The 20,335-nt window shown below is 37.4% G+C and overlaps 1 protein-coding gene and 3 long non-coding RNA genes across 4 annotated transcripts; all 4 read right to left on the reverse strand.

The window, feature by feature from the left end:
* LOC112846923 (uncharacterized) lies at nucleotides 1-1,320 on the reverse strand. Its single transcript, XR_003220139.1, has 3 exons — nucleotides 1,168-1,320; nucleotides 265-1,021; nucleotides 1-182 (listed from the first exon to the last, which is right to left on the reverse strand). It is a non-coding gene; the product is annotated as an uncharacterized LOC112846923 (long non-coding RNA).
* Nucleotides 1,321-2,381: 1,061 nt separating this feature from the next.
* On the reverse strand, nucleotides 2,382-13,263 carry LOC109202210 (uncharacterized threonine-rich GPI-anchored glycoprotein PJ4664.02). The gene is made up of 16 exons (XM_019358881.2): nucleotides 13,120-13,263; nucleotides 12,819-12,845; nucleotides 12,577-12,627; nucleotides 11,356-11,412; nucleotides 11,199-11,258; nucleotides 10,754-10,843; nucleotides 7,911-7,970; nucleotides 7,522-7,584; nucleotides 7,388-7,438; nucleotides 5,988-6,086; nucleotides 5,330-5,348; nucleotides 4,415-4,434; nucleotides 4,282-4,322; nucleotides 4,125-4,191; nucleotides 3,591-3,628; nucleotides 2,382-3,500 (listed from the first exon to the last, which is right to left on the reverse strand). Exons 1-16 carry the CDS (start codon nucleotides 13,151-13,153, stop codon nucleotides 3,408-3,410), a joined length of 870 nt encoding a protein of 289 aa, XP_019214426.1. The 5' UTR covers nucleotides 13,154-13,263; the 3' UTR covers nucleotides 2,382-3,407.
* Nucleotides 13,264-15,152: 1,889 nt separating this feature from the next.
* On the reverse strand, nucleotides 15,153-16,090 carry LOC112846927 (uncharacterized). Its single transcript, XR_003220142.1, has 3 exons — nucleotides 16,050-16,090; nucleotides 15,858-15,924; nucleotides 15,153-15,212 (listed from the first exon to the last, which is right to left on the reverse strand). It is a non-coding gene; the product is annotated as an uncharacterized LOC112846927 (long non-coding RNA).
* Nucleotides 16,091-16,774: 684 nt separating this feature from the next.
* On the reverse strand, nucleotides 16,775-19,177 carry LOC102080319 (uncharacterized). Its single transcript, XR_269245.3, has 5 exons — nucleotides 18,874-19,177; nucleotides 17,326-17,385; nucleotides 17,180-17,230; nucleotides 17,026-17,088; nucleotides 16,775-16,915 (listed from the first exon to the last, which is right to left on the reverse strand). It is a non-coding gene; the product is annotated as an uncharacterized LOC102080319 (long non-coding RNA).
* Between the last annotated feature and the right edge of the window lie 1,158 nt (nucleotides 19,178-20,335).

Raw genomic sequence — 20,335 nt, forward strand, 5'->3', positions numbered from 1 at the left:
ACAGTGCTTTATTTACAAAGTGAGACTAAACCTTAGGGTGTCGACTATGAACTGAGAACTTACGAGACAACCTAAAAAGTCAAAACGCGAAGCTTAATCTTTGAGTTAAAGTTAATTCTAAAGTCCATGAACAGGGCCAAGGGGAGGAGGGGCTGTGGCTCGGGTGAAGCAGTGCAGAGTGACTGCAACAAAAGGAGTGCAGAGAGTCAGCTGGGTTCCAGTGATTAATGGTAAGTAAGGCTGGAAGTGTTTCTAATGGCTTACTTGTTGCAGGCGGAGAACGATGTGGAAGGAGGGCAGTCCAAAAAGGTCCGGGTGAGTTTCCAATCCGGGGTGAGTCAAAGTCCAGATCCAAATGAGTTCCAGAAGCCGTGACAGGAAGGAAGGCAGGTGATGTGTAGAGAGGAATGGAGGGTAACCAGACTGGGTGATTGCAGCAAGACCGACGTCCTAATGAAGGTAAGTATTGCTCAAGAGTGAAGCATGGTGACCTGGTGGGTTACTAGAACAGAGAGACACAGGTTAAGTGAGAATACTACTTTCAATGTAGCCTAACACTAACACTGGTTAGCTGTAGATCTGGAGAAGACTTGTTGAATGTGCTGGTCTTAAATACTGGTAGCTTGATTGCAGACAGGTGAGACTGCTGAATGGAGACTCCATCCGGAGGTGGAGCCCCAGCTCTATGAAAAAACATCTCACTCACCCAGACCATGACACTTTGGCAGATGAACTCTGATGTGAAATCAGCAGGCAAAAATTCTGACAAAACAAATTCTGTGATCACTGCTGTTTCATTGCCAGTTTCAAACCAAGACATGTTATACTGAATGCTTAGATGTTATGTCACATAATATACCTGTGTCTTTTTTTTTTTTTGTCTTTTTCCCCATTTAAGCAGTTATACATTACCCAATCCAATCATAGACTAATCATGGAATAACATACAGTGACGACACAACTCAGCAATAAAGACAGTAGATCAGAGACTGACCTTGTACTTGAATTACATGGAAGGACACTGTTGAAAATATATGTCAAGAACATAAATAAATCTATTATTAAGTCTGAAATAACTTTAGCAAAATATATGTTTCAACTGTGAACTTCCACGAATGCTGAGAGATCACATTAAATATTGCAAAATCTGCAGGATGTTTAACTTACACATTAGGACAGCACACCAAAGGCATCTGTTGAGAAGAAGATTCTGACGTTTCTGACGACACAGAAGGGGATGAATCATTTTGTAGCAGTTGGTCACAGGAAAACCACAAGAGGCAGGAGAAGTACTTCATCACATATTGAGGCCACAAAGCTACACATATAAAGAGCAGCTAATTAAAAGTGTGTAATAACACCTATGTGTGTGTTAATAATATCAGCCACCACAGGTAGGTGTGTGTATATGTATGTGTATGTGTGTGTGTGTGTGTGTGTGTGTGTGTGTGTGTGCACTTTCTTTATCCTAGAGAAAAAGAATACGCGATAAATACTGTGGCTTATTACCTGAGTTAGTTTATGTGTAATAAACAGGAACCAGAAATGGAAAATGAAAAACTACATATCTCTAATACATCTCACAGTGATATTTCATACAAATGAAACCTAGAACCAAAAACATACATCTCTATTTCCTGAATGTAAATTTCAGATCTTCCCCATTGTTTTACTTCTGTTACCTGTGTGGATACAAAGTATCATTATTATCAATAAATGTTTTATGTCACATGATTATGTTACTACAACTAGGCAAACTGTAGCAGCTGTGCAGTACAGCAACCAGCTACAGTACATTATTCTTCCTGTATTTTTTCACCATCATACTCTTTGGCCTAAAATGGTTTTGTGTGCTGACCTTAAAACTGCAGCTGGTTGGTGGGCTGAGGGTCAATTGCATGTTGCCTATTTTTACAAGCCTGTGTGCAGTCACAGCACGCAACAAAAGACGAACTGCTAATGTTATTGTCACAACTCAGAGTAGCAGAGCATCATCTACACAAATTTATATACTGGAGTTGTATTATATAGATACATTCTCAGTACTCTGAGTACTAAACAGCTTTATTAAGTTGTGCAATAACAGACAGGGTACAGATAAGATTAAGGGGAGATGTATTTCATAGCCCTCAGTAATGATAGAGATTCCTCTCTGAAAATCTTTCTGGCTGTGACAGATGTTTTGAAAGAGGAACTTCATGCCGCTCATATGAGCATGAAAAGAGATGCTCATTACCTGATTGCCTTGGAACAGTGTTTATATGTAAAACCCCATACATAATACAGTGGCAAGTGTTGTGATACATGTGTAAATGTGTAAGTCACATACAGTATCCAGTTACAGAAAGTTATGTTAAACATTAAGAAACAAAATAAAATAGTAAATCTATAATTTATTTATTTATTTGCTTGTTTCACTGAATATGGTTTTCCATTTCTTACATGGCTCTTGTACATGGTTAAAATGGAAGATGTCTGGATACATTTTTAGGCATTCAAAGCACAGGATTTATGAGAAATTTCAACTGAACTAAACTAGAATCAGTTCTTATAAAGTAAAGCCTTTACAAGAACATACGGGAACAGTCAACAACATTTCACAGGTGAAGATATGCACACTAACTTTATTTTTATTGCACAAAAGGGGGAGTGCACCATGGTAAAGTGGAAACTGCATCCAGGAAAAAAAACAACTACAATGTTTTTGCAAGCATCTGCGCAAATTAACACAAAGCTAGCCAAGAACCCAGAGTGATGGAGCTGCCAGATCCCTTTGTATTTCTACAGTAGAATTGGTGTTGCAATCACTTTGAAGTCTCTTTGGGCTGGTTTCCATCTTTTCTTTTTGTTGTCGGTTTTGTGAAAGAGTGTTTTATAATTAGGATAGGGATTTGTGTTGGTGTGTGGGACTTTAGCCTAAAGTCTATATTCTTAATTGGTAATTATGAGACATTGCATTTCAGGTCATTTTACTGATGATGAGAAAGTAATGTAACAAGTAGTGTAACAAATTACTTTCTCTGGCAATGAACATACTGCATTATTTTATTTTTTTTAAAGTAAAGTAATGTGTAATACATAATACTTTTTTTGTAACGATCCCTACACTGAAAAGTATACATTGTTCTAAGCTTGGAAATGACTCAGGAGTTTTGACTGTCATCTTCCAACTTACAATTACTTTAAAACAAAACAATAAATATCTAAGAGCCCTTATTAAAAATACTAAAGCCGAAATCATCATCATGTCAGTTATCTTTAAATACAAAAAAAATCTACAACAATTCAATCTCAAGATTTTTTTGCAAGATTGCATCTATTACTTGTCACACTTTCCTCACTTTGACATAATTTAGATCATTTTAGACATTTTACTAACAACGTCACCAAAAATGTTTCACTGTGTTTCAGTGTGCATTCAGCATGCTGTATATCATGTCCTGTGAATCTGGTGGATCTGTTTCTTCAGAGATGGTGGCGTACACATGGTAAATGTCAGACTAGAAGAGAAAGAGTAATGACCTTTTAGTCATTAGCATTGATTAAGATGAGAAGCGGACATATTTATTACTACACCAGGTCTAACTTACATCTTCATTTTTTGTCTGTTCCAAGTTTAGTTTCTCTCCTGAAAGAGAACAACACGGAAAAATTATTGCTTTCAGTCAGGATGAAAACACACACACACACACACACACACACACACACACACACACACACACACACACACACACCAGTGCAAGACAACATATAGTCCAGTGGGTTCACAAAGTTTGTTTTGTAACTGTATATGTCACAGTGTTCTTCTCAATTTGGACATTTTAAAGGCTCTTTAGTGGTCAAGTAGCTTTCCTTATCACAAGGTAGTAAAATGTTATCAAAGCCAAAGCTACACTGGAAAAAATCAACTATGTTACTGAAAGTTAGTCAGCAGTAATAACTAAATATGCTACAGATTTGAAATAAAGATTTGAGCATATTAACAATATTACTATTAAAACAGTCATCACGTTCTTGTGTTACTTTCAGAAACAACTAATGCTACACATAAATAATTTGTACTCCATGTACCACAATTTCACCATCAAATTGGTAGGCAGGTAGATGTTTGAAAAAACACTTACTAGTAAGATAGTTGTTGTCAGGTACTGAAGTGATCACACTGTAGTCTCCATCATTACCTGCAGGTAACTTAACACAACAGGAAAAAAACTTGGGTATATAAGTGATTTTTTTAATTAAGTATATGTTTCATTTGACCGAAACATTTTTTTAGATTACCATTCCTCCATGGTTCATTTTAGTCATTGACAGAAAATCACCTGTAACAAAAGAAAAACTCACTAAAATAAAAAACAAAATACATGGATTGATAGTTTTGTAATGCTGCCTGACAGCTAAATGTATACAATACCTGGTGATGCTGCTTTTGTCCTAGACATCAATAAAGGAAAGGTTTAAAATTATTTAAAAAAAAGCTGTATGCATTACATTACACAAGAAAAAAAAAGTGTGCCTGTTGTAGAGAATTAGAAAAAAAATATTATGAGACACATTTATTAGGCTTCCTCCCCTCAAGCAAGCCATTTAATTCACCACTGCTCCAGTGATTCTGTTCACTGGCTGAATAAGAAAAAGTCTAAAGTAAATAATGATGATAGAAAAAAACAAATTAAGGTTTGCTGAAAAAATATTCCTTACAGCTGCTACGGCAGACGTGTTTGGTTATGAATGAAGGAACCAAGATGGAGGCACTGGCTGTGATGCGAGTGAGCTTTTATTCCAACAGGGAGAAAACACAAACAAAAGCGACGATGGCCAGAACCAAACTAAAAAAACCTAAACTGGGAAGACCTAACAAACAAAACCCAAAACCATACACACAGGGAGAAACATGGGTTAACACGCGAAGAAACAAAGGGCATGATGAGCAGAGGAATGCAGACGGACCGACGACGAACACAGGAGAATACACACTAGATATACACAAAGGTAAACGAGGAAACAGCACACAGGAGGGAGACATGGCTGAACCTAACTGACATAACGAAACAGGGAGGACGCAAAACAGAACACACCGACATCAGACATGGACCTTCAAAGTAAAACTGGAACACACTGAGTGAACTCAGAAACACCACACTGACAAAGCAAAGAGGGAACACGCGGGCAGGGATCACTAGACACTAACCTAAACCTACCCTAACTCAATAATAATAATAATCAGAAAGCACAACAGGATCAGAACTTAAACCATAGTACAGAATAATACAAAAACAAAAGAAAAAAAAGATGCTGGGTCAAAATGACCCAGAACTGTGACACTTACCTGCTTTGAGAACTTGTTTCTGGAAAGGTAGTGGTAAAGAAATGTCTGATCAGCATCTGATTAACCTTAAAGTCACAGGTTCATTTTAAACTATGAAACTGAGAACATAAAATAATTTTTTAATGGTGTATAAAGTAGGGATGATAAACTGGGGGGAAAAAATCCAGGAGAAATTAAATGCCTCCCTTTTGTCCTCCAGAATAAGATTATCTTTTTAATGTACCATTATTCTAGTATATTTCATGCAGCTATGCAAAATGTATCACTATATTATAAACATTTCATGAGTTCCAGGTTATCGAAGCGGGGATGAATCAGAAATCTTAAATGTACTGTTTTGTACTCATTTGCACTACATTTTCTGAATATTTGATCCCTCATAACTTCTATAAGTACTGTAAGTACAGGAGATAGCCACATTGATTTTTTCAGAGCTAATTTTTTATTTATGGCATAGATTAAGTGAAATAATCACTGGTACAGTGGGTGTTTTATCTGTTTTCTGATCATTCATAAGAGAACAGTTTAAAATGCATGTTTTGGTTATACTTTGAAAGGTAATATTGAATCCAAATGTGTTATTTTTGGTTGACAGCCAGATTCTATCTCTAAAAAACATAAACATAAAAACGTTGTATGTTTTCACGTGTGCCCTCACCACTTCTTCTTTTGAATGTGAGCAGCCCCAGCACCAGTAAGATGACACCCATGGTTACTCCAAATCCAGTCACAGCTACTGCCAACTTCCATAGTGCTTCTGTTTTGAAAGCCAGAAAAGAGTTTCACTTCTAACTCAAAACCAAAACAATTAAAAGTCGACACAGTTGGTCCAGCCAAAATGTCTCAAAAACTGTGAGACATTAATAAATTACTAATTTTATTTTTATACGTTTTATTAATAACTATAATACCATGTACGAGGTGAAAGAGTTGTAGACATTGTCTTCTGCCTACCTGATCCTAATATTTTTGAGAAGGAGTTTACTTTATTGTCAGGCTGGCGTTCCTGGGAATGGGTCGCTGTAAGGAACTCAATGAATTCTAGCGTGCTACATTTCTAGGATGCCGCTTAGTCTAGTCAGGAAATCTTCTCACCATTAAATATTCCACAGTCAACTGTATTGTATCAACATAGAAACAACTGGGAATGTAAAGATGCCACTACAAGGGAGCCAGCAAAGACAAAGCCTCCTCCTCGCTTCATGGTCTTCAGACTCTGATTCAGCTGAGGAAGCCCTGTGTGACAGGGCCCAGAGTTTGTACAGAGCAGAATCCACCATCAGCGAGACAGACTGCTCGCTGCAGTTGTGGTCCAGTCAAGCAGGGACCCACCCACAGCTGTCTGTCCTGGCCCACAAGTATTTGATTAGTCCTGCCACTTCTGTCCCATGTGAGAGACTGTTCTCACTTGGTCACATAGTAACAAAAAGAGAACTGCCTTGAGCTCTGAAAATGTGAACAAGCTAGTCTAAGTACCTGGCTGAAAGAGACGGACAGTAAATAAGCATGGAGGTATTGTGAGTCCAGTGAGTTTGTTATTTTTTGCAATAAACGGTTCAATGATCACACTGTTTTAGCCTGATGTACAAAATGATGTTGGCTAAAGTGACTCAGAGTTTAAAGGTGAAGCTGGTCAAATAACCTTTTATGTTTCTGCCTTATTTTTTTAAGAAAAAAAACTGCACTTTATGTTGAAATTCTTATTATTATAATCATTTAAAGAAAATACAATTTTGAAAATGTACTTAAAGTACTTAAAATAACATTTTTAAGTCTGCCCAATTTTGGCTGGGGATATTATTTTTATTTCTCTGTTTTGAATTGAAATGCAGTTTTTTTTTCTCCAGAAATTAAAAAAGCTTGATTTACAATAGTCATATCCATGTCTATTATTTGATTCTGTCGCCCACTAAAACCATATATATGTATATATATATATATATGTATATATATATATATATATATATATATATATATATATATGTGTGTGTGTGTGTGTGTGTGTGTGTGTGTATACATATATATTTAAAGGACAGAGAGAGAGAGAGATGTTGTTACCTGAGGTAGCAGTGGCATAGGTGGAAGTATGAGCCGAAGTAAAAGTCAGACCTATGGAAAAAAAATTTACTTTTGAAATAACAAATGAAATACGTGACCTTTTCTGGTTATTGTTTTACTGTACTTTGTCTTACCTTTGACCGTAGCAACTGTCACTCTAGTATTAGTCTCATATGACTCTGAAGATTGATTTGGATCTGTGAGCCGATACAAAATGAAAAGCTGCTTCTTTAAGGTCCACAGCGTTTGCACAATTACTTTGAAATAACATATACTGTACTAGTCGTTTGATGTGTTAGCTTTTCAAATATCTTAAAACACCATAACCGCATTGACGTAGCAAATCTCTGTTAGTGAGTTAATGCGGATCGCCCCGTGGGTGGGGCTGGACGGCGCTAACGCGTTAACTCGCTAAGGGAGATTTGCTGCGTTAATGTGGTTATGGTGTTAATGTCATTTTAACGAGATTAACGCTGAAAGCACAACTTAAAATATTTTACAATACTACTGTCTTTGCAGTTACCTGAAGGTGAATTCACAGAAGTGGTAGGACTGGAAGCATTAGGACTGCTGAGATTCAACTCTGTTTCAAAAAATGCACAAATATTGAGCTTCTTTAAAGACGTGGTGTGTGATGATGTTCTGGATCATATTTCGATGTAATGTCCTACCTGTGGACAGACTAAATACCACTTTTGTGCTGGTCATTCTTGATTCTCTTCTCACAATAACTACAGTTTAAAAGAATTGATTTGTGTAGAAATAACTTAATGTGTCAGATTTTTTTTTCTTTTTTTCTTTTTCACTACAGCATGAAGCTGTAACTAAAAACTGCATAATTCTGTTTAGCACAGCCATGCAATGAACATTTCTGTCTTAATGGCACTGTCAGCTGGTCAGTTGACATTAGACTGTTGTATTACTTTTAATTTGGTGTGCACCAGTAAACTAGCACTTATTAGGAAATGGCAACAATTATAATAATCAATATTCATTATAACATATATTAAACACAGAACAATATCTACAGATAAAACATATCTGGTCATTTGCGTCAGTGTTGGAGACTTAAAGGTTTATGATCAAGTGCCAGCAAAATTAGTAACTTCCTTCAGCATCAGCTATTGGCCTGCTTACAAAGTACTGGCACACGCTATTTAAGATGCTGAACATGGTAAATGTTTAATATTACTGCTAAACATCAGAATTTTAGAGTTAGTGTTCAGATCAATTTAACATGCTGAGAATTTAATCAAACTCAATATATGCATGGGCAATAGATTAATGTCTAACCTTATTAAATAAATCAGGAACATTTAAAGGGTTTAAAGCAGGGGTCGGCAACCCTAAGCACGCGTGCTACAGCTGGCACGCGAAGGGTTAACTGATGGTACGACCATAGCTGGACCATCGGGCATTTGGTGATTTTTTGTTTTTATGGGCCGATGGGTTTTTGTTTGTTTCTTTGTTTTTTGTAACGGTATAAGCAATTAAAGGTGGTGGATTGGACAGATGCTGGCCGATGTGTAAAAATAACTCAGTTGCTTGGTGGTGGCTATGGCGGAGCTTCCACAGAGGCCAGCAGGTGGATGAGGGAAAGGGGAGGAAGGAGGAGAGACCAGAGGCGGCCGAGTGTCAGGTGAACTGAACTTCAGGTAAGAAGTTATGACCTGCAGTCTATCTGGGTCAGATATAAACCAAGTTTAGGTGGAGTTTATTTTTGTTGTGCTGACTTTTTACAGTCAGTTACAATAACAGTTACACAAAGCTGGAGTTATTCTGTGTCTTTACGTTGAGCAGCTGCCTTTTCTCCTCTCATTCTCTCCCCCTCCCTCTCCTGTTGCAACTTCAATCATGAAACTGATCAATGATCAGCTGATCGGCTTTTCTCTCTTGTTAGTTTATCTCCCACTTTGCGCCAGAAAGAGGAAACCAGCGGATGTCGCGTTAAACAACAGCAGCATGTTTAAGCTTGATCAGCTGTTGTTAGAATTTACTTAATATTAACTTCTAGTATCAGCTGATGTTTGCTGGAGCCACAGCTGTAAAGCTGCTGGTCATGATATCGGTTGGGATATGTGGTGAGAGGGAAACATGAAGGTGAAACCAGGAGATGTCCTTACTGAACCATCAGAGCTGAACAGGTGATGGAGAAACAGGTTTACCTTTTAGGTGACATGAATGACTTGAAGGGAAGTTATGAACTGTTTCTGAGAGACAAATGACACCAGGATCCTTTTCTAAGTAGCTGACAGCAGCACATCACAAATTAGCTCGCATAGACACATTAGTTGTGCCGCTTCTTAATGACGGTATCTTAGCTAACAAGCCCAACTACCAGATTCAACTTGTAATTGGCTAAAAATAGGTCACTTAATCATAATACACTGGTAAAAAACTGCTAGCTGGCAGTTTTTTCAAGCGATGTTGAAATTTCCACATTCCAACACTTCAAATGCTTAAGGAGCTGCCCGCTCAGCGCAGCATCAGCACCACAGAAATACACGGATACATCTGTAGACTCGAGACAGAATTCACAATGCGTTTTCGGGACTTTCAGGTGTATGGACCAATGTTTTCTTTTCTGATCAAACCAGAAAGCTTTAATGAGCAGCTGGATTTGTCTCGCATTAACTGGCTGGACACAGACGACATCGAAATGCAGCTGATTGAACTGAAAAGCTCGACTCTGTGGGGGTCAAAGTTTGCATAACTACGAACGCAGTTGGTATCCACAGCTGTGTGTGTTCATGGAGCTTGCATTTTCACCTGCTGGACATCACTACCTCACAAGGTTAACTGTCTTTAGAACATTGCAGAGGCCTTATTGACAGTATTTGGCTCTACATATCTGTGTGAGCAGAGTTTCTCTCACATGAAGAGTGTCCTCAGGTAGCCGTATGAATGCTGGACACTCGGAGACCTGTGTCTCTGAGTGGGAGACCAGAGATGACATTAACATGTGTATCACTGTATCAACAAACATGCCATATTGGCCCAGTTTATTTTTCTTATCATTGTTGTGAGGAGACCATAAATAGCATTCGCATTTTCTGTTGTACAGTTCATTTGCTGTCATGGAGTTCTTGTTATGGATAAAAAGTGTTTTTTTTTGTTTCAAATTAGCTGATAACTATTCGCTGATAGCTGCCAACATCTGTGAACAAATATAATTCTATAAAGTTATTCTATATAGTGTGTAACTGTTCATATAGAGCGTTATTAAATTTATTGCTAATACAATCATATGGCACATTGACTTCTGAGGAAATTTTAGATGGCACTCATCATCAGAAAGGTTGCTGACCGCTGGTTTAAAGGGAACAATTTATCTTCACATTATTGATGCACTCAATGAAGTCTCACCTGTAGTTCTGTCTCCTGATGTTATATACTGAGTTGTTTTGGCAGGAGTGTTCACACCAGTTGTAGCGCTGAGATTAAGAGCACCCAATCCTTTAAGATAGAGAAATATCAAATAAATGCTATAATGTCACACATGCCACTAAAAAATGTTCTCCTTTGTTTCTTTTCTGTATTGAAATTACATAAAAGTTATGAAATGCCCAAAGAAAAGAATTCACAGAAATGTTTTCTGGTGTATGTCTGACAATTTTTGCATAATTTAAAGGAGAACTGTGTAAGCAAGTATTGTTAGACATTGTTTTACTCTTAAGTCTTCTGAATATTAATTTTTAAAAATAATATATACCACTAAAATTAAATGGCTTACCTTTAATTTGAGCAGGTTTACAATAATACAGAAATAATACTTGCTAATTTACTAACACCACATCGGTAATTTATTTACCTGATAGTGAGTTCACTGAAGTGGTAGAAGTTGAAGTACTGGGATTGCTGAGACTTGATTCTGCTCCAGAAATATTAAATGAAATGTTAAAGATATTTTAAAGAGGTGATGTGTGATGATGCTCTGGGTTGTTAGTTAAGTGTACTGTGTGTCCTACCTGTGGTCATGATAGATGATGGTTTGTTGATCTTTGGTGATTCACTTTCCAGAATAGCTACAGTAAAAGGAAATGGGTTTGTGTACAAATAAAGGCTTTGTTATTCATGCAATCAATTCAAAAGTGATTTTAAAATTTTGAAAACACATTTACAGTTACTAGTTTTATTAAATGTCAAATTTATCCCAATGATAGTGTCAACTGAGGCACTGTTTTTGGTCTGAATTATCTGGTAGGGTGTCGTTAAATTAGCAGACATTCATGGCCCCCAAAATAATGAATACAAATAGGTAGCTTCCTGTCAACCTCAGCCCTGAATCTCCTTACTGATATGATACTCAGAATATCATCAAAGTTCAACGAGGCTCCTCGTTGATGTCTCGTCTTGATGTAGTTTTATTTACATCAAAAGTCATGGCCAGTTCTGTTAATTTGCACTTTGGGTCCAAATAAACAGAATGAAATGAATTTAAAATCTTGGGAGTAACAACATTTTTAGAAAATAATACTATAATAATAATACTTTCTATACTTTTATTTTAGTCATTTTCATCATTTTAATTAATTAAATAAGCATCTTTACTATAAAGTCTGTTTATCTTTGAATTATCTGTTAAGTTGTATCGATCACTGCGAGGAGACAAAGACCTGGGTTCCCTTTTCAAAGTGTAATCACAGCTGGCATCTTTTTGTTGAACAAAATGTAGATGTCTCAAAATATCATCAACTGAGACATAAAACTGGCAGAACCTCTTTTTGGTTTCTGTGCTGCTTTTCTTCCAGACAGTTCCTGTCAGGACTGAACGACTTGCTTCTCCAAAGTACAGATTACATCTTGTATCATCACTTCACAGATCCAGGCAGAGAACAAACAAACTGAACTTTTTCTCCATTAAAATGCTGAACACTCATTTGTGGTTTCTGACCTACATGAAGATTAATGGAGGCTCATTAATATGCAAGAATATTGCATGTTTTACCAGTGCAACAAAAACAATGCTCATAAAAGCTGAGCTGTAACACTCAGTCATTGTATTTTGTAATTAACTGTAACTGGTCACGTTTAGAATCCTGTGTGCTGTCTTTGGTGGTGTAAGAAAATATGTAAGAACAACACTCCTAAAAAGATATTCTCAAAGAAAACCTGCAGCTTTATAAAGATAAACATGTCTAACACACTGTATGATAACTTATCCAGTCACAGGAGGAGCAGTCTCTCACTTTGTATGGTGATGGAGGATGGTTCACTGTGCGCAGACGTTGAATTTAGTTCTGCAGTGTAAAAACATCTCACTTTAACTTCAGCAGGTGAACTCTGATGTGACATTAAAAGCACTTCTGTTATATTTAATACTCAGTTTCATGACTATTATTATGAACCTGAAAGTAATTTTTGGTTTAAATAAAAAACAAATATGCAGTCACAGAAAATCTATGTGAAAAGTGGAACATCGATGACTCACCTTGCGCTTGAGTCTCATGAACAAAAGCTGTTGGAAAGAAAATTTGTTAATGTATTAAATACACATATTATTACGTATTAAAAGCTCAGTAATACAAACAAATAAGATCACAGGAAATTGTCCTGGTGAGAAAGTTTTAGTTTTGGACTCCACACATTAGTTTATCAATTAAAAATAAAAAATGGAAGCACTACAAAAAAGTGGCTATAAGAACGCACAACGTAAAATCACCAGCCATGAAAAATGCAAAGCCAACAGTGTGAAACTCTTCAATCATAAAGCTACAGGAGGTTTAACTTACACATGAGGATGACAAACAGAAGGTGTCCAGCCATGATGAAGAAGATTACTGTGACTGTGAAGAACACATCTGAAAGTCTGACTGTGTAAAGGTTGATGTTCCAGTTTAAGGAGCTTCACAGGAAAACCACAGCAACAATGAACGCTTTTACACAAGCGGCGCAAATAAATATGAACAGCCCTTTGAAACTACTTCTGAGTTTTATTTAGACCAAAGAACAAGAAAGGAAGTGAAATGAAGACAAGCATGAGTACATTTGTGTCATTTCTGTTGCCATGGGCTTAGTTTCCCAGATGTCTGTGTGGCAACGTAAGTAAGTAAGTAAGTAAGTAAAATTTTATTTATATAGCACATTTCTAGATAAAAGATCACAAAGTGCTTCACAAGGTATAAAACAGAAGCAGTCCAAAGTTAACAAAATGCAATTCTAAAAAGATGTGTTTTTAGCTGTTTTTTAAAAGTAATCAATGAGTCTGCAGATCTTAAGTTCTGAGGAAGAGAGTTCCACAGTCTGGCGGCCATAGTGGCAAAAGCTCTATCACCCTTGGTTTTCAGCCTAGTATGCTGAATAACAAGTAGTCCCTGATCACAAGACCTCAGGGACCTACTAGGGACATAGGGCTGTAAAAGTTCAATGATGTAGGCTGGTGCTTGTCCTTGAAGAGCTTTAAATGTCAGAACCAGTATCTTAAAATGGACTCTGAATTCAACGGGGAGCCAGTGCAGCTGTATACGGTGTCACATGAGAGTACTTAGATGTTCTTGTCAGAAGCCTTGCTGCAGCATTTTGGACAATCTGCAGGTGCTCCAGGGAGTTTTTGTTTAGACATGTAAACAGTGAATTACAGTAGTCCAATCGTGATGAAATGAATGCATGAATAACAATCTCCAGTTCAGTATGAGATACTATGGGGCTCAGTTTAGAAATGTTTCTTAAATGATAGAAGCAGGACCGAAGCAGAGATTTGACGTGAACGTCCAGGGTAAGAGCAGAATCAAAGGTTACTCCTAGGTTCCCGATAGACGATTTCACAAATGTTGAAAGAGGACCAAGAGCATTCATTATGTTAGGTACATGTCTGTCTGGAGCACATACAAGGACTTCAGTCTTTTCTTCATTAAGTTGGAGGAAGTTGTCAGCCATCCAACCTTTGATGGTTTCTAAGCACACATTTAGAATCTGCAGCTTAGAAACATCTTCTGGTTTAAAAGACATATATAGCTGGATGTCGTCTGCGTAGCAGTGGTAGCAAATGTCCTCAAAGGGGCTCAAAACATGCTGGAGAGGAAGTAAATATATTAAAAACAATAAAGGCCCCAGCACAGAACCTTGTGGCACACCATAGGACAGGGACGTAGAAGATGACCTGAACTTAGAGACATGGAGGTAAAAAGCTGTTTTAATAACAGGGACGCCATCATGGGAATTTAACAGAGAGAATATTTATTTCAAACCAGTACAAATAACACACAGTTATACTTGATTAAGACCTTAAGAAGTTATTTTACTAATAATAATTTTAAAAAAATATTCACACATGTTTGAATCCCAGTTCAGTATTGTGGTTTTCCTGTAAGCAGAGGTCCAGGGAATTACTTTGCCTTGCATGTACATCTCAGTTTTACACACACTGTTACTACAGTGCAGTTCAAACCAGGGCTGCACGGACAACCACAAACCACTGAAGAGAAACCCTCCACCATTACAGCCCAGCCACGGCCACTTTAGGCCCTCAGCTCTGGTCAAAGCAAAAGCAACAAAAACAAAAGAAACAAGCCCTACTGTTCTTAACCCAGATACAAAAGCAGCCTCCTGCCAGTGTCTAACAAATATTAGAATAAAATACAAAAAAATTGAAAAGGGGAAACAATATATACAAAAAATAGTTTCAGGAAAACTGCAGAAAACTTCTGAAGATGGCAGGTCTCTGTGCAGTGGCTGAAGTCAGTGGTGCAGCGGGTGAAGAGGAAGGGAGAGAGGGCGGTCCCTTGTGGTGCCCCTGTGTTGCTGATTACCTTGTCAGATGCACACTGTGGAAGACGCACATATTGTGGTCTTCCTGTCATTTCACTATTTTTTTCTTCAAGAGGACCTGAAACATCATGAGCTTGTCATGTCATCGTTTTCCTCATCACAAAGCAGCAAAATAATTTGTTGGTGTTTTTCATGCAATAGAAAAATAAAAGCAACGATGTTACTGAAAGATTTGCTTTTTCAGTGGTGCAACTCTTTATATGATATAGTATTCACTTTGTCATACTTTGAAAGAAACACCTTGTAAACAATTAAATCTGCAGACAAACTGAGGAATCTATTGTACATTCTCTATAAAGCTGTCAGGACTGCAGGGATTAGGGACACTGAGGGTCCTGCAGCAGCCCCTGGTGGATGGTGGATGTCCACAAGTATAATTAAAAACTGTGTAGCTGTGTGTTATTGCAGATAAGGTGCTGCCATATTTAACTTATTTTCAAACACAAGTCTCACCAAACATCCATAACAATGTACAATTTACAGCATATATATAAATATCTGTTTTCATATTGCTGTTGAGGTACCCCAGTTGTCACATATTATGTCATCCCTTCAACAACCTCTGCCCCCACATAAAACCTGCTATGGTATAATAATATAATTACAACATTGCCATTTGTAATTCCCCCAGTACTACAGTATTTAAGGAGGTGTAAAGCAAAAAAGGTTAATAAAAATAAATAAATAAATAAAAACAGCTCACCAGTAGCACAGCTGGCACCAGGTATTGAAGTGATCACACTGTAGGCTCCATCATCACCTTCAGGTAACTTAAAACAACAGGAAAGAGGACATTAAATGAAAAAATCCATTAATAATACATTAAAAGTTAACACACCTTTAATTATATTAGTTATATTAGTGTAAGATTTGACAAGCATTTTCATTTATTTACCATTCTTCCAGGGTCAATACTTGTCATGCACACAAAGTCATCTGCAGCAGGAGGTAAATAAATAAATAAGTAAATAAATACTGTACTGGGTATTGTATAAATTAACAACACATTGATGCTGCTAAATTAATCTAACACCTTGGATGATGGCTGTTGTCCTAAACATAAAAAAAGGAAAATTAATTGAAAAATTAAACAAAAACTAATATAAATGCTGATTATTCTCCATAGACCGATCGTATTACTCTGTTTGGTTAGTACTTTAAAGGCTGTTTCACAGGAAAGTGAATGGACTTTCTGCCCTGAAGTGCCCCACTGCCCCTGAGCAAGGCATTTAATCCACAACTCAATAATTCTTAGTTGCTGAATAAGAAAACAATCTAAAGTCAGTAAGTTTAACTTCTGCCTATACAAGTGATAACAAAAAAATACTTACTACTCAGGTTTGCTGAAAACAGGTTTCTTACCTCTTTAGAGAATATCCCTCTGGAACAAACAGCAATAAAGAAGTGACAGTTAGTCTGCTGGGGTCATGTTGGGCATCAGATCAGCTTTACAGCCTTTAATTACAAACTGACAAGCTCTGATTCAGTGAGACGTCTGTGAAACAGAAGAGCCTCTAACAACAAATCTGACTACAAAACTGCTTGTAAGAAAAAGACACTGTAGTCAGTATTAATCCACTCAGTGTGAAATGTTAATATTACACTCTAACTCTCATATACATCTGCACACTTTCACATATTAACTGATTGAGATTTCGCCAGTTCTTCTTTTAGATCTGAAAAGTGCCAGTACCAATAAGATGGCACCCACAGTTACACCAGAACCAACGACGACCAGCACAACAGTCAGTGTCCTCATTCCTGTTTAGGAAACCACAAACACATCTCATCTCTAACTGAAAAGGAGATTAATGTCTGCTCTGATTTATTATTAACTATTGTCACAAATAAAACATCAGTAATTTAATTACCTGATGGTGAGATGACAGAAGTGGTAGAAGTGGAAGCACTGAAACTGCTGAGACTCAATTCTGCTGTAAAAGCACCAGAAATATTTAAGATCTAAGATTTAAGAAGTGATGTGTGATGATCAGTGTTAATATTCACATGAATTGTATGTCATACCTGTGGTCAAGGTAAATCATGATTTTGTGTTTATCTTTCTTGAGACTTCTTCTACAATGTTTAGAATAAAAGTGTATATTTTGTAAAAATCTAAAGAAAACATTCAGAATGTTCTGTATGATACTTAGATGTATAGCCTGTCCTACCTGTGGTCATGGTACATGGTGAGTTCACTTTGGTTGTTGGTGATTCTTTCTCCAAAATATCTAAAAATAAAAAAACAAAAACAAATGGCTTTGTGTATATACATTAATGTGTCTGTGTTTGATGTGTGATTTTGTTGGTTGGTTTTTCTTTTGTTTCGGGCTCTTTTTTTTGTCCTAACATCTTTTCAAATGAATCTCTCTATACAGCTCTACTTGCAGCTGCTCATCCAAAGGCGACCTTTTAACTTTGAACAATTTTAACAAATTTTCTTTTGCAGAAGAGGATAAAGTGGCAGCGAGCCAGTTCTGTCAAATAGTAAAAGGTGAGTGGCTATATACCACAGGCCTTTAAGCCAACGGTAGCTAAACTGTTACTTTATGAATTTGTCAAAAATGCAGCCATTTTTGTGACGCAGACAGCAGTTTGTCAAGGTTTTGTCAGGTTAGGGTTATGATCCAGAGGAGCGCTCCTGGATCCCCCTGTTTCATTCTAGATCCTGAATTTTATTCTAGAACCTGTACTAACAAATTACTTTTACATGAAGTATCCTGACAAGCCTGCGTCATCCATTGATTGTAGGGGGGGGCACTGTTAGGAGTTGGGACTGCGCATGTTCTACTGTGTTGTGTCTTTTCCTTTTTTAGTGCAGGCGGGCATGGCTGCGATCTTCTGAGTTTCCCCAACATTCCCAACAGAGCATTGGGAGTCATCTGCCGGGTATTTAAGGAGCAGCGTGACAGCTCTCAGGTGTCGGATTGTTGTCTCGGCCTTAAGTGGTAAATCATCAACCGGCTTCTATGTACTACTTTGATTTGAACAACATTCACGCATCGTCGTCTCCTCTGCTTCCTGCCGGTTTGCGACCCTCACTGCCCAGCCATTCTCAGTCTGGAGTTGTCCTGCCTAACTCTCCATGCTACCTCACTTCATCTCTTCCAGACCTCATCCTCCTGTGCTGCCTGGGGTCCACGTCATCCTCACTTCAATCTCCAGCCTTAAGTACCTCTCCCAAGCATCTAGTAAATGTGTGGCAAGTAAGCTCTCTAACTTATTCCTTGTGCAGTCTCTCGTAGCTCCTTTGCTCCGTTTCTACAGGTCGCTTAAGTGCGTTTTGGCCTGTTCAGACAGAACCATGATGTTTGTTAAACTGAACTACAAACATTAAACTGAAATTCAGGATCTTTTTCAGAGCCGGAGGAAACACTAAGTGACTGCAGAGATGTGGTTCTCATATCTATGTTCAGATGTGTCATGGTTAACATCTATAAAACAGGAAATTAACAAAAATATACAGCACGGCTGTATGTAGAGTACATTTTAGTTAGGCATCACACACTGGTAGAATTGGTCAGACATGGTTCAACAGCACCACAGACTGCACCCTGCTAAAAAAGACATGCAGTCCACCAAAACACAAGAGATTAAGGCATTCTTTGTAAAATTATGTCAACTTCAACATTCAGTAGCAGTTTAATTAATTAATGTTTTATTAATTTCAAAAGTAGCATCATATACATTAAAACAGGCTATGTTTCTCTTTAACTTACCTTTCATGTTCTTTCTTTCACTGCGAGGTGATAAAGAGTTGGGTTCATTTTCCAAAGTGTAATCACAGCTGGCATCCTTTTGTTGAACAAGAAGTCGATGTCTCAAAAAATCAGCAACTGAGACATAAAACTGTCAGAACCTCTGATTGGTTTTTGTGCTGCTTTTCTTTAAGACAGGTTGACTTTAGACTGGACGACTTGCTTCTCCAAAGTACAGATTACATCTTGTATCGATTTTCACAGATCCAGGCAGAGAGCACATGATGAGAACATATTCCCCATCCCCATGAACAGTCATCTCTGGTTTCTGACCAAGATCAATGCACCATCATTAAGTATCAGTCACATACGCTTCATGTTTCAACAGTGCGATAATAAAACAGTGTTGACATTCACAGATGTCCTACTGTAACACTCAGTCATCATGTTTTACAATTTACATTAACATACCTGTGTGTGATGTTCGGAGAGTTTAATCTAAACTGAAATGAGAAACTGTCTGTCACTTTGTATGCTGACAAAGACTGTGTTACTGTGTGAAGAGGGAGAATTCACATCTCCAAAATGCACAGTGTAAAAACATCTCACTTAAACCTCAGAGGGTGACCTCTGATGTGAGGTTAACAGCAGTTCAGTTCCTGTCTGTAAACATGATAAACTGTTGATAGTTTCTTGCCTTCCAGTGTAAAAATAATGATGATGGCTGACAGTGTAATGTGACTGAGTCTGTCTCTGAGATCACTGCTGCATTGGTACATGCATTTTTGCTTGGTTATTTTTTATGCACTAAAAGGCTAATACATTAGGTACACCTATTCAACTGCTAATGCAAATATCTAAATAGCTAATAACAATGCAGAAACTCATTTCATTTAAGCATATATACATGATCAAGATGACCTGCATACGTTCAGCTCAAGCATCAGAATCGTGAGGAAAGGTGATTCGAGTGACTGAAAATAATCTATTCAGTTTAATTTTATTGCCTAACCCTAACAGCAGTCACTTCAAGGCATTTTAGCAAGCACCTGGTGACAGTGGGAAGGAAAAACTGTCTTTTTACAGAAGAAACCATGCTCAGGGAGGGGCAGCCATCTGTGAAGGATTTTTAAAAAAGAAGTGTTGAAAGTTAAAGTTTTAAAAACATGTTTAACGCCATCTTCGGTTACTACGGAACGTAATGTCATGTGGTTGGTTGTGGCTATTCGGTTTAAGGGTACAAAATTTTCCAACCAAAAGTCATCAGACCAATAAAGGAGGATAGCCGATATATTCGCGCAGGTCACTTTTTGATGGGTGGAGCAATGTAATAATGCCTGGATTGATTTGCGCATTTAGAATTTATAAAAAATTTTGGAGGGAATATTTTACCTTCTTGTCTTGTTTGTTGTAGTAATTATATGACTACTTTATGAATTATTCCTTATATTTATTTATTTAGTTATGTATTTATATTAGATCC

The sequence above is a fragment of the Oreochromis niloticus genome, linkage group LG5 (assembly GCF_001858045.2).
Source record: "Oreochromis niloticus isolate F11D_XX linkage group LG5, O_niloticus_UMD_NMBU, whole genome shotgun sequence".
In the NCBI taxonomy this organism is placed as follows: Eukaryota; Metazoa; Chordata; class Actinopteri; order Cichliformes; family Cichlidae; genus Oreochromis; species Oreochromis niloticus.